General features: G+C 37.4%; 1 protein-coding gene, 1 long non-coding RNA gene and 1 other non-coding gene across 5 annotated transcripts; all 3 read right to left on the bottom strand.

Annotated features, from left to right (window-relative positions):
• LOC102809887 (5-hydroxytryptamine receptor 7-like) lies at positions 1-3368 on the bottom strand. Of its 3 annotated transcripts, XM_085496539.1 has the most exons (3): positions 2315-3368; positions 1560-1736; positions 1-1140 (listed from the first exon to the last, which is right to left on the bottom strand). In XM_085496539.1, the coding sequence occupies exons 1-2, from the start codon at positions 3284-3286 to the stop codon at positions 1617-1619; spliced, it is 1092 nt and encodes a 363-aa protein (XP_085352665.1). In that variant the 5' UTR covers positions 3287-3368; the 3' UTR covers positions 1-1140; positions 1560-1616. The 3 variants fall into 3 exon arrangements, with proteins under 3 accessions (XP_085352665.1, XP_006811364.1, XP_085352666.1); XM_006811301.2 differs by lacking the exon at positions 1-1140 and having other exon boundaries at positions 1622-1736; positions 2107-3368; XM_085496540.1 differs by lacking the exons at positions 1-1140; positions 1560-1736 and having other exon boundaries at positions 1766-2865; positions 3004-3368.
• Positions 3369-4247: 879 nt separating this feature from the next.
• LOC146747642 (uncharacterized) lies at positions 4248-7384 on the bottom strand. The gene is made up of 2 exons (XR_014928970.1): positions 7170-7384; positions 4248-6721 (listed from the first exon to the last, which is right to left on the bottom strand). It is a non-coding gene; the product is annotated as an uncharacterized LOC146747642 (long non-coding RNA).
• Mir4819 (microRNA mir-4819) lies at positions 7291-7390 on the bottom strand. Its single transcript, NR_038775.1, has one exon. It is a non-coding gene; the product is annotated as a microRNA mir-4819 (primary transcript).
• Between the last annotated feature and the right edge of the window lie 6216 nt (positions 7391-13606).

Genomic DNA, 13606 nt, shown 5'->3' on the forward strand with positions numbered 1-13606 from the left:
TAAAAGGCGTTGCCTGAATGTAGACTGTGTGGATTTCAGCCCTAGTCGTGTGCTACGATGAAAGCTCATCAAGAGAAGCACGCTGGACATAAACATGAAAATGAAATATGTAGTTCTCAGGTAAGATTGAGACAACACCAAAGTTTGCATGGCGATACATTTCCATACAACACGTATGGCAAAAAAATGGATTGAAATTTGAATATATTCATCACATTTAGGCTCAAGTTGTAAATGACAGTAAGTAAACTGAAACTTTACATTGGTATTGATAAAAATGACGTATGTAGCACAATATTGAAGTAACAATTTGTTTCATTTTAATTAGTACATGTATTTCTCAAACAAAAGCTATTCGGAGTATTGTACAAAAATTAATAAATCAATACATTTCATTTTGTATTTTCAGTCTCTATACAACAATAATAATAATAAATCTGTATATAGTTTTAATCAAATAAATTGTTTATCGGAAAAAGTGAATAAGATACATACCTACACAAATATGTAGTGAATTATATCAATGTCACCAAATTTGCATATAATATTCTCTAGTTCCTCAAATATGTAATTATATTTATAGTTATATTTGATACAGAACACGGTGTGTTCAATAATAACTATTAAACAGTATTCAGCTATAAATTTATTGTTTTGATGAATCTTTACCACAGAACTTGCCCAAGCGAACCTAACCTGGAGTAGTGCAGAAATGGCGGCTAAGGATAGACAGGAATGGAATAACCTGACTGCAGTTTTAAGGCACGGTGTGGGATAAAAATAACCACACAAATTAAAACACTGGTCCGGCTTTCATTTATTTTGTCATATTGGCGTACTCCTTTAGAGAGCTCATCTAAATCAGAATTTCCAATTGTTTCTGCCATGCTGTTCGCCACCATAACTCATAATCCGAACATGAATTACTAGTTACTATTATGCATATTAATGAAGTGCAGAACACTGTATCATCAGTAGACTTAACGTCATATATGGAGTGGAACCAGACATTTATTTTACGGTTTATTTCCTTGCCAAAATAAAACAATCGTGATCATGATATTCCGAAATATCACGTAAGCTGGTACATCTACAACTTCAGTAACTGTATTTATGTATTTAATACATGTATATTCATAGCTGCAATAGATAAAGAACAAGGTCATGACAGGAACGAATAGTTCAAGTTTGCTTTTTGTTCACACATATTTATATGTAATATTATTCATATTTAATCGATTCATTTTTTACATTGTATTGTACATTGTTATATTTATAAAAAGTAAAGTACAGTAATTAAAAAAAACACACAAACAAAATAGACAATTTCGATTAAATGTACTAATATAACATATTACAACACACAAATATATGTAACTCACAATGTACATAGTACAAAAGCCGTGCAGTGAATCAAGATTCTGAACATCGAAACTAGAATCCCAACCGTTTTTGATATTACTATTTGGAGACATAGACACAGTGCAGTGTACTTTAGTAATGATATTTACTTGCATACTCCGATTTGTAAAACATAAACATTAGAAATAGTTACTCACCCGACACTCGTGCTAAACTTTACTTGGAAGCAGCCATTTTAAAATACCCTCAATTCATCACGTTTTTGTCTTGTTTTTTATGCTTGACTGCGCGTCTATTTTTCTCGACAATAGTATTTTTTTATTACTTTGTTCGCGTTCTTGAGTGCTCTCTCTATGGTACCCCGGCAGTTCACGCTATGCAACAAATAGAAAGAAAACCCAACTTTATAAGTTACTATTTTATCTCATTTGCATGTCAGTTGTAGACAATACCAATGTTATTCCACGGCAAATGACAGTTTGTTCTCCAGTACATATGAAATAATGTATAGTGCACGTATTCCAAACCGATACACTAACTCGTTCCGAAAAGGATTCCTTTTGCACCCTACTTCTAACCCTAACTCTAACCTTCACTCCAGCCCTCTAATTAAATTGTACATGTCCCCCTCTAGATATCTATAGGTGTCCTTAGGAGGAGCATTTACAATTGAATTGGAGAGCGCTGGGGGGTAGGGGTTGGATTACAGTTAGGGTTAGGGGTGGAGGTGCAAAAGGGACTCACCAGTTTAACTCGTTCATAACGGGTGCTACCTGCCACTGGTGAAAGAACATTTTGTCAAAATTCCATAAACAGCAATGCGAAAGCTGTCGTCTCTAAATATATACAGGAATGGGTTAATCATAGAGTTGGAATATTGTAACCAGAGGCAAATGTCATACAAAAGTGTAGGGACACAGTAATACCCACACGCCGCGTCTGTGATACTCACTACTTGCCAGGGAAGCCACGAGAACGCAAAAAATCCTAATAAAATCCCAAGAGTTTTGGCAGTTTTTTTATCTTTTAAAACACGATGTTTCTTGTTACCCCTTCGTTTTGTGTGACTGTCGGGATTCTGTAGTAATAACCTCGCTAGTGACCACCCGCTAGTGCTGTGGTGGCTGTGCAATGAGTCGGCACATTCGAGCGGTATGCCATCGCCATTGTGGTGATTAACCTGTGTGTACTGATTTATCGATTCGCTGCTTTCGAACCCGGCGAAAGAGTGTTTTCTAATCCAGCGTAAACTCCGTCTTATGGCGCAATACAATCGGGAGTACAGCACCGTCATGACGATAAACGGCACGAAAACAGTCAGGACCGTACTGAGAACGGTGTAGTAAACATTGGCAACCCATTCAACGTCACATGTATGCGTGTAGTTGATCACACTCTTTTGTCCGATCGGTTCCCATAAAAGCGTGGCTGGTAACTCGGCGAGCAATCCTAGAACCCACGCCGCTACAATCATGGCAATAATCCGTTTCGGTGTCCTGCTAGCTGGATAAGACAAAGGGTGAACGATATTCAGATATCTGTCGATACAAATGAATGTCATATTGAACACAGATGCCGATGAAAGAAAATAGTCAGCACATAACCAAACTAAGCACAGCTCTTTACCGAACATCCACGTACCCAATAACTGTTCCGTGGCCATCCATGGCATGACCAGCACAGCCATAAGTATATCGGTGAGTGCCAGGCTGAAAAAGAAGTAGTTGTTTATCTTACGGACGTGTCTGGATGTACAAAACGCGAGGATTATCAGCGAATTCATAAACAAAGTGACAGCCATAATGGCTACAAGTATCGTTGACACTACGATTGTGCCGAGGCGGCCATAGTCGCGATCTGGTGTTACCAGCGAATTGGGATCCACGCTGACGACATTAGTGCTGAGAATGAACGTGAGATTCATTGCACGTTCACAGTAAGGTATTGTCCCTTATAGACGGAGACGGTGTTCAGACTTTCTACATACGTATCTCATATACAGGACATTGACACAGTATGTACGGTTCAGCACATACTGGGTACACACCTACCAAATTGTAGGACGTGCTGACATGTAACAGCCATTGTCTTCCGTTCAACAAAAGGGTACCTTATACATGATATATTACCGATCACCGACCTATACTATTCTGGCGATAGAATTATAGCCTTGGTGAATGTTCAAAGCCTTTGAGTGAGCATTTTATGTGCGCGTTACAACTAAATGTAAGTTATGAACAAAAATGAATACTTGTAAACAGAAGTAAATTTCGAACTTGTAGTCGAAGTGAGAATGTTGAATGTAAGGAAGTGCAAGCTAATTTGAATTTTGGATGTTGTTTTCGAAATCGTACATGCAGCCAAAGACATGTAACATAGTGGTCAACTGGAAAAAAATGGAAAACGAAATATCCAGACAACTGGAAAAGCGTTTTAAATAATTTGATCCGTTTCTTAACTCCGTCAGTAAAATATAATATTACAGGTCCAGAAGTAAGAAGTGGGAGTTGTGTTACCAAGCAGGTTGTTGATACAACACAAAATGTGTCACTACAGATGAAATAAGGTATTTTACATACAATTGAGAGGGAGGGAAAGTTGTGTTAACGTGGTATATTGATTCACCACAAAACATATACACGTAATTTAGGTACTGAGAAGAACGGGGGTAAGACACAGGCTGAAATCACATTTGAATATGACCTGGTGAGTGTGGTGTTCGCCACGCTTGATATAAATGTAACATCTGTAATGAGTTCTCACAAAACATAGCGAAACTGTTTAGGTTGCTACTGTAAAATTGGAACGTCAATGCCAGGGCATAACATAAGTAAATGTAGCCTGAAGACCGAAGTCTATTCAATAAATAGTCTTACATTTAGTGATTTTTTTTCTTTTATATTTTTTTTATTCATATAATATTAAAAAAAAAATACATTACTTCAAAATAATTTTACATTTAGTGATTATATTCCAATGATATATCCAGTTGAACTTGAGATTAAAGAAACTACAGAATCTCTAAATGACAGAAGAAATTTATTTAATGGGTATACATTTCCAAACTAACTCGCTTTGCACAAGCATGTAGTACATATGAAGACAGTGTCTTTTTTGTTCAAACTATTAAACCAGGGATTTTGTGGAAAGCGAATAGCACTAACATTCAAAAATTTTGTTTTTATTTTTTTGCAGATTTGACCTTGTGGGTAAATACAATAACACTGTTACAAGTTAGTGTACTTGTTAGTTGCTTTGTTCTTGTGGATTTCTTTGTCGATTTTTTTGTCAGTTATTTGTTTCGTGTTCTTGGACTTTCCTATATGAATTTTGTACTAAGACCCGTGAAAACACCTATTCCATGAATTCTGGTTGGAAAATTTATAACACAATTGATGGCGCTTATCTTTTATTTTGTGCGATGTCAATAGAGATTTATGAACTTTGAAAGAAATATATCGTGTTAATACAATTGTTAAATAAAAGATATGAAATTAATTGCCCCATCAGTGGGCAATGCATCCATATGTGTGCTATGTTTTGAATTTGTATTAGCGGTATGTTAAAGGGGCATCTCCATTTAAGTCCAATTTCACAACAAATTTGCTTTCTGGGTTAAAATTACAATAGATAACAAAAAATAGATTAACACAACATGATAAACAATTGTGTCTCATGATTCCTTGGTGCAATCCCTGGGTTTGGCGGGTTTCCTTTTAGTTTCATGGTCATCAATAGAATATTATTTGATTTGAAGCGTACTTTCGTTATTCGTATAGTTGTTCACTATGCGCAGGGAAAGGGTTAGAACTACTTATACATCGATAACTTTTAAACATTTTAAAAACAAGTCTTTTCCACCTGATAGAACATAAATAAAACATGTTGATGTGTAACATAATACCTATTTAAGTAGCGTTAAAGCATATTTTTGAGTATTTCTATATTTTATACCAAGCGACAATATATGATTTTTCAGCTTTCACACACCTACAATTTGTGTAATTATTTGTTCATAGTCCAAATAAAGTGACGACTATCCTCTAGTAACAATAAGTGGGTGATACATTATTTGTTTATTTATTGCTGCACTTATTCGCATTTATTTCATGTCGTTTTTTGTGCGGTAGCTGGAAATGCTTGTTATATCAAATTATTGCGTGTTTGTTTTGACGTGACAGAATAAATATCACTATACAAAATCAGTTCATCTTCCATCCAAACATCATTATAAGCTGGTATAACAGCGCCACCTATCGGTGATAAGTTATTTTTACTCGTTGACATACAAATTACGAGTAAAGTAAAACATACATACATTAATAACACGTGATCGCTGACCACAACCATGGTGTCACACTCTACCCCGAGCGATTAACTAATTCGAGGTTGGATTCTTGGTAAAAAAGATTCTTCAAGTCTGTAGCGTTGTGCTCCTCAAATACTAGTAAGAAGAGGAATCCCTGTCGTAAACTAATTTGTCACTGTAAGCAGATTAAAGGTTAGCCCATTTGAAATAAAGGGGTGGCAGACTATTTTCACATACATTCAGGTCGTTGTGTTCATATTCATTATTTCGATATGGTGGTAAATGTACCCACACCAAAATTTGAAGAATACACACCGACTTAAAATGAAAATTATTTGAGTCTTCTATTCACCTCACCTGCGTTCAAGTATGTACCCGTATATGTTTCGTCGTGATATGAGGGGGGGGGGTCACACTATTTACAACGGAATAGTTTTGATTAGGGGTAAACCATTATAACCTATGGAGAAGGAGGGACGATCGCAGAATTGAAAAAACAAATCGCAGGAAGAACTCATGAAAAAATCTGCATACCCAAATATTACAAACAGTTGAAATGAAAAATACAGTGAAATCATCAAAAAAAAAAATGAAAAAAATGGTGGTAAAAAAAACTCGGACAAATTTGAAAGAACAAGCAATATAATACTACAGCAACACAACCCCGAAATTAAATTTGTTTTTAATCCCCAGGGGCGGATACAGGAATTTTATGGCGGGGGGTCCAAACTTTGAAATCGCAAGACTAAGTTTTTCTATATTATGCAAAAACAAATTGAATACATTTTTCAAGGGGGGTCAGAACACCAAGAACCACCCTAGATCCGCCACTGATCCTCTCCCGGAATTGATATTGATCAACCCCTAAGCCACTGTGCTCGCACATGCGTGTATTCGCAATCCATATTGACGTCACGTCACGTGATAAACGTAAGGGGGAAATCCCAGTTTATAAAAAGAAATTCCATTGTACTGGCAGTTGCTAATGAATACCATCATCTTCCCCTGTTTGGTGAAGAGCCGCACCCAGGACGTCATCACGACACGGCGCTATTGAAAAGAAAAGAATCCAGTCAGAAACAGGAAACAAAAGTACCAAAATGAAAATAGAAAGACCGATTCTGATTTATACTACGATAAAAGAGTAAAATGAGGAATTAAATCAACCCGCTAAGTTATCTGACTTTAGAGGGCTGGAACACACTGGAGGGCTGGAATAGTGGCCACACAAGTAACAGCCACTGCTCTTTTTATGAAAGGATGGACGGCCTCAATGCCACCCAATGCTATTTTTATCCATGATGAAACTAGTTGCCAATTTGCATCATCATCTCATCGACTACATTAAATATCCGCTCATTAACAAAATAACAATATATATTGCATGTTTTCGAAATTGATTGATTGTTGATTGTCGCATGCTAGCGATTCATGTGGGTGTCCATAAATCGTGCATTTTTTGGGATTTCCCATAAACCTGATGAAAAAGTCGTCATACCCGTCCTATTCGCCGTCCGATTCAGGACTGGAAATTCAAATAATTTTGCAGAAACGTCAAGCTTGTACTAGAAATCTTCATCCGCTCCCTCGCAAAAGGCTTCGTGTTATTCACTTAACAGTCCAACGTTGCTAAAGAACTCCCCCGCATGGACAAAACTGACGCGAGGCCTTGTACTCGTCGCATCCATTTTGTCCAAGTGGGGGCAACACATACATGATATACATGCAAGTAACAGCATCCTATATTGCTTAAAATCACCAGTGATCTCCTAAGCGAGTGTGTAAACAAAAGTCCTTGGCGGCTGATGTAAATATGCCCGAGTCACCGGCACTGTGTCGTGCTAGCAGCGCTGATCTCACTGTCACGACCCACTACTGTGAAAGAAACGTTGCGATGTCGTTGAGGTATTCTTTTATACTGGCTCTGTACGTCAGTAAACATTTGGGCGGGTAATTACCTCAACTTCCACGTGGTTCTGACACATTTTCTATTTTAAGCTATGACATCACGAGTTTTGCATCAGGCCGCTTTCATTCATATACAGGCTAACTGAGCACCCACTCGCGAAATGATACGTAGCACTGAGTTGCGCATGCGCATCACATCGTCTAAATGTTTCCATTACCGATATGGAAGGGATGAATCATCACTATTTGGGCGTTGTGTTATCGTTAGTTAGCAAATCGTTCCCATAGTTACATATTTAACAGTGTCCAAAAACTAGGTCGCACAACATGATTTTATGATTTAAACTATCATGCATTAGCCTTGAGGAGGGGGAGGGGAGGGGAGAGAAGGGCTGGTTCTACGTAATGAACTTTCTAATTTTCATTCAACATTGTGTTGTAACTTTCATGTTTGTTAAAATTGTCAAACAAAAATTAGCCTCACTAAACCCGCTAGTCCGAGGGTGAATATATAATTCGAGATAATTGTAGCCTGGTCACGCGGCGGTAAATTCGGTACACTCGGCGTCTCCCCGGTGAATGAAAAATACGCATATTGTACTGTGCACACAGACAGTGATACGAGTCGTGACATACGCTTGTACTATCGTCATACTGTAAGACATGTTCCGTTTTGCGTTGGCAATAATCCAAAGGTCACCGTACGTCACAAGAGTCAATATTGACGACCGACAGGAAATTCCATTTTTGGCTTCACCAACGGAATTATAACTCAAAAGATAGTGTCCCAGTACATACTGCGTTTCAGATTCTAAGCCAATTTTCGATTTCGACTCGCGTACATAGCTCGGTATCATTGACCTCGTTCGCGGTGAATTATTTGAATTTTGACCTACGATATTATGCTTGGTGAGTATATCTGCGATGCACATAAAGAGTACTATAGTGATAGAAGGACTGTGTATAGATTATCACACCAATACGTTGGTTAATTCTGTTTTTGTAGCGTATATGATTGGGGTTAAACGAAACTGAATGAAAACGCAGGGTATTCCCAAACATAGTGTTTTACAAAGAAGACGGGCAATACTACCCGGATACCATGTGCCAATATGATGGGGGGGGGTGTTGGCTTAGGAAATACATTACAGGGATAGGGATTCAGTAATTATTGTCTGTGTGATATTCATAGAGCATGCATCACAAGTAAATTTACATGGTGTGTGTACGTTTTGGGTGCCGAGAAACGTTTACCCTTCAAAACACCCAACATGCACCCTCAGAAGATCTATCACGTGACCTTCTCAAGAATACTGTCTATTTTTAGCTTCCAGACAACTTGAATACGAACATTTGACCACTACTCTACACTAACTATGTACAAAACATTCTTAACGCAAAACCATTTGGACAACCAGATCGCCCTGCCTGTAACTATGAATGCCAACGCAGAGATTTTCCACGAAAGTACATCTACTGACCAAGACCGGGGGGAACCACAGCGTATGACATGGTGGGAGTGTGCACAAATCCTTTGCAATCTCAGCAGTCGCCGGGTTGGTGTGGCTTGTCAGCTTGTGTATATGTCTATTTGCGACGCTTATGTGTGGGTTTCGAAAACGGACACAACGTTCATCACCATCATTGACGGTGCAGAACGTTACCTGCATAAAACGTAAATTGCAAATGACCTCACTGATGACGCATGCGTTGTGAATATAGAAAAAGAGCCAGAAGCATGCGTACTGCGTACGCAATATGCTACTAACAAGTTTTATAACGTAGACATATCTCATGAATATTAATTGAAAGCGTAATTATAGTAATAGAAAACATTCATTATGAAAAAGCTGGTCTTGACCCCCAAACTGTCTATTATGGTTATTTATACGTAGTACACGCTTTTTATCATACTAAACTGGTCACCAAATTTAAAAAGTATTTCTGCTTTTTACACTGATGCCGGCGAGAGAGTTGACAAGCCTAAATACTAGTAGGTTTCGACTGTATACAGCGCCACCAGTGGTTATTCTTTGTTTTCATTGTGTCATACCAATACGTGCCTTGTAATTGGCTGTGTAAGGGTTCTATTTTCAGCAACTGATGTTTTAGCAGTGAGAGTGCTAGTGATACACAATCGCAAAATTTAATATGATCTGAGGTTAGTCAATTGACTTTCAGCTTTTCATGACGGATATATCACTCTGTTGTGTCTCAACAAGTGGTCTCTAGCGAAGTGTGTCCGTTCGATTCGATCATGCGCAATGTTAAATACAAACAGTCCGAGTCCAATGAAACTCAACCAATCACGGCCATGCTCTTGAAAAGGATATCGCATTATTAAGTTTAGGAGTTAAAAAAATACTGATATGATAAATACAATACTAGTAGAGCAACTTATTTAAATTTTACTTCCTCTATAATAAAACAAACATAAACTTATATCATTGAAATGGCGTATTTCAGACCAATCGTTGACACTTCCCCATATACTGAATGCCTGCAGCATTTCGATGCAACATTAATTTCACTTAATAGGTAATTTTTCTGTCAGTATTTTGGAAGTTGAGATTCACAGTGTCATAATTTCAAGCTATGATAAATGTAAATGTGTGTATGTGGGGCAACCACCAAACAACATTTATGAAAACGATTTCTCTATATTGCGTGATTGTGACATTGACAATTGACATGCTTCTATTTATATTCCTGAAAACCAAGATGCATAAACCAAGTTCAAGTTTAGTCTTTGTTTAGTTAAACTATATTCTTAATTTATTTTGTTTTTTATATACTCGTATAGCTGACGTGATTTACTTTAACATGAAAATATAATGAACCATCCTATCGCTGGTAGTTTACCGAATTTAAAGTAACACACACAAACAACGAATTAGACTACTGTGCATATTCTATTGACATTTTTGAGATAATTTAATTTATAATCAATTTTACGAGCTATTACAATATATATATATATATATATATATATATATATATATATATATATATATATATATATATATATATATATATATATATATATATATATATATATATATACCACATTTTGTAACCATGCATACTTTTAATATTTACAAATGCTCAGGCAAACATAAAAATAATATTGTTCAAAAAAGCTGATGATCTATCACAAAATATATTTGCTTTAGGGACATGTTAATTGTTTACTTTGTATTAGTCCATCAATGGACCCCGTTAGTGTGCACAGGGTGTTTTGTAGAGTTGCTAGCCCACGTTTCTGGTTAAGTTTTCCGTCACGACACGTTAAATGAATGAAGAAAATGTTTATTTTCATTTTAGTATTTGAATTTTTAATAGCAGTGAACATTGTATTTTCTTTCACGTATAATTTACACACGCGTCATTGTATCAATAATTACACACTGGTAGACGGGAGGAGTATCTGTTTCGAATGCAAACTATTTCAATGCAGAAAGGTTAAGGTTATGCGGATATATGAAATAATCTGTTTATATTCCAGCATCACCACTGATACGGCACACGTTTATCTCACAGGGGCTCGACGACTCATATGTGGGTGCAGGTGTTTAATTAACACCACCGGTGATATATCTCAGTCTGCGTACAACTTAGTCAAATAGTAGTCCTGACCACTTCACAACACGTACTACATCAATGAAGGATCGTAAGATCAGAAAAACACTTCAACTTATGAAATTTTTCATTATTTATAACAAGGAAGCCACACCATGAGCTGTCAAAGCATCCTAACCAGAAATGTGTGGATCCGGTTGCCATGGAAACTACAATTTCTCGAATGAGTGTTATATTTATAACTTAAAAAAACTGTATGAAATGCTTTACATGATGTTTTCAGAAGGGCCACTCCCTAATACGGACCGATCGATTAGATTTTGGCAAAGATTTAGATATGGTTGCCATGGAAACAATTTCAGGAATTATTTTTCATTTCAAGTTTATAATTCAACAGCTTTTAATCAAAAATAGCAGAGGTTGCCCTTGAATTTATGACCAATCTATTAAATAAGAAGTGATTGTGGTTGCCATAGAAACAGCAATTGAAGTAATAATGATGTAACTCAAAATGCTGAGTGTATGTTTTTATCATGGTCAATAATGTAGATAAAATAAACGTGGGGCAATCATTTTAGGTGTAAGTCACAGTATCTGAAGAGAGGGTGGGCTTTCTATAATATATATTACCGCTATTAGCCAAAAGTTATGGTTTAGTTGGTGTTCGGGCAAGTCAAGTTGATGATGTGTCATTCCCCTTCCCAATTTGTGTAATGCTATTTTGCATTCAGATCGTTTACATTCACTTGTTATCTGTTTGTTTATCAGTTTATCCATAAAAGCTAGTTTTAAATAATCTACCGGTCACCCACGCGACTAGATATTCTGAAGAACTCTATTAATGATGTACTTACATACAGCCTTCTTTTGTTTTTTCGGTATTTTTTTGATGAAATTAAATATTATGTGAGTGTATAAATGGCGAGAGCTGGGTTGTCTCGGAAGACGTCAGTTTTACAGATCATTCAGTTTGTAACGTCATACAAACCATTTGAAAGACTTTCCATTGTACTCCCACCCCAACCCTAACTCACAACTCCCTCATTCAATCAGACAAGTGACAACATAGCTGAGACAACCATCATTTAGACGAAGACATTCTTACCATAGAGGACCCAGCTCACTGCTGGCGATAGCACAAACTCTATAGACTGTCCCATTTCAGAAGGAAACGATTTGAAGTCAGCATTGCTATAAGTTCTATCCACCGCCTGACAGCCATGATTTTCATAAAAAGTCTCGAAATCGATCTGAAGTCGTTGGAAAGAATTCCCCCCACAAACACAGAATTGATTTGCGAACAGAATTAACATCGCACCAAATTCTGTCCAGGGGGGGGGGGGCAATCAGAAATCTAGCTCCCCACCACTTGCGGTCGTTCAACAGGTAGCCTTACTTCGTCAAGCCAATTGATGCTGCAAAGGCTGAACCGAAAGACCAACTATTCAACACAGGAGTCGATAGCCTTCAGGAACGCGAATTGTACGTCAATAAACAAGTTCACGTTGTTTGGAGAACATTCTAGAAAAGCGATTAAGCAATCAGTGACGACCACGGTGGCTATTGTGGTCCGGGCACAAAATGTTGCTATGATACAACGACCACGTCAGTGTACGCATGCGCTAAACTGTTCGAGAACATTCATTTCAGTGTATTGTTATTTTACACAACACCGTGACTCATACCTTCACACTAGTATATATAGGACATGCACACCCATTAAACGCCAATACACTGTCAATTCGTATCTCATCGTAGTATCAGGACCAGTTTTCACTGGTCCGACGTCAACCAAACTACTTGGCTTGAAAGGGAGAAAACTGTCCGTACAAGCTGTGCTGTCACTCATACAGAGTGCTAACGGTGGACAGTGAGTATCTCCGATAGCCCCCCACTTGCACAGTGTAACGTGTGGTTTATTTTTAAATGTCGTACATATTCTGTGCTTTTGGGGGACTGAGCCACTTACGATCAACGATGTTGTTTTACCAACCGGAGAAATGGTGTCCGCTTTCTGTATGTTTCATTTTCATTGGAGTCGCTGAGTCAGTGCTCGGCAGAATGCATTGTGGGAATCGCACGCTATATTAGTAGTGTCCAGGAAATGATACTCTCACATGACACATTTCATGTTGTAGCATAGATTCGTTTTGTATGAACTTAAGTTGTTTCATTGTTTTCCCGGTAAAACGGTGATAGACGTTGATTGCCATATTGAAATTCTTCAGCCTGAGTTTACTAGGAACACCGCGTCCCGAATCCTAGTATCTTATAATATCCGCACATATACGGTGTATGACCATGACGTCTAGATTTCAGTTTACTGACTACTTAATACCCTCAGGCACAATATCAGGAAATACTGAAATCAGGAAATAAATCACTGACCACGAATATTGTCACACATATAAGTATTGGCGAATTGTAAAAAAGGGCAAATTTGGGTAG

Source organism: Saccoglossus kowalevskii, chromosome 3, assembly GCF_978046115.1.
Source record: "Saccoglossus kowalevskii chromosome 3, keSacKowa6.1, whole genome shotgun sequence".
NCBI classification, from domain to species: Eukaryota; Metazoa; Hemichordata; class Enteropneusta; family Harrimaniidae; genus Saccoglossus; species Saccoglossus kowalevskii.

Bases quoted from the DNA above. Each gene is read 5' to 3' on its own strand.
- LOC102809887 (XM_006811301.2), bottom strand. From the start codon at position 3,286: ATGAATCTCACGTTCATTCTCAGCACTAATGTCGTCAGCGTGGATCCC.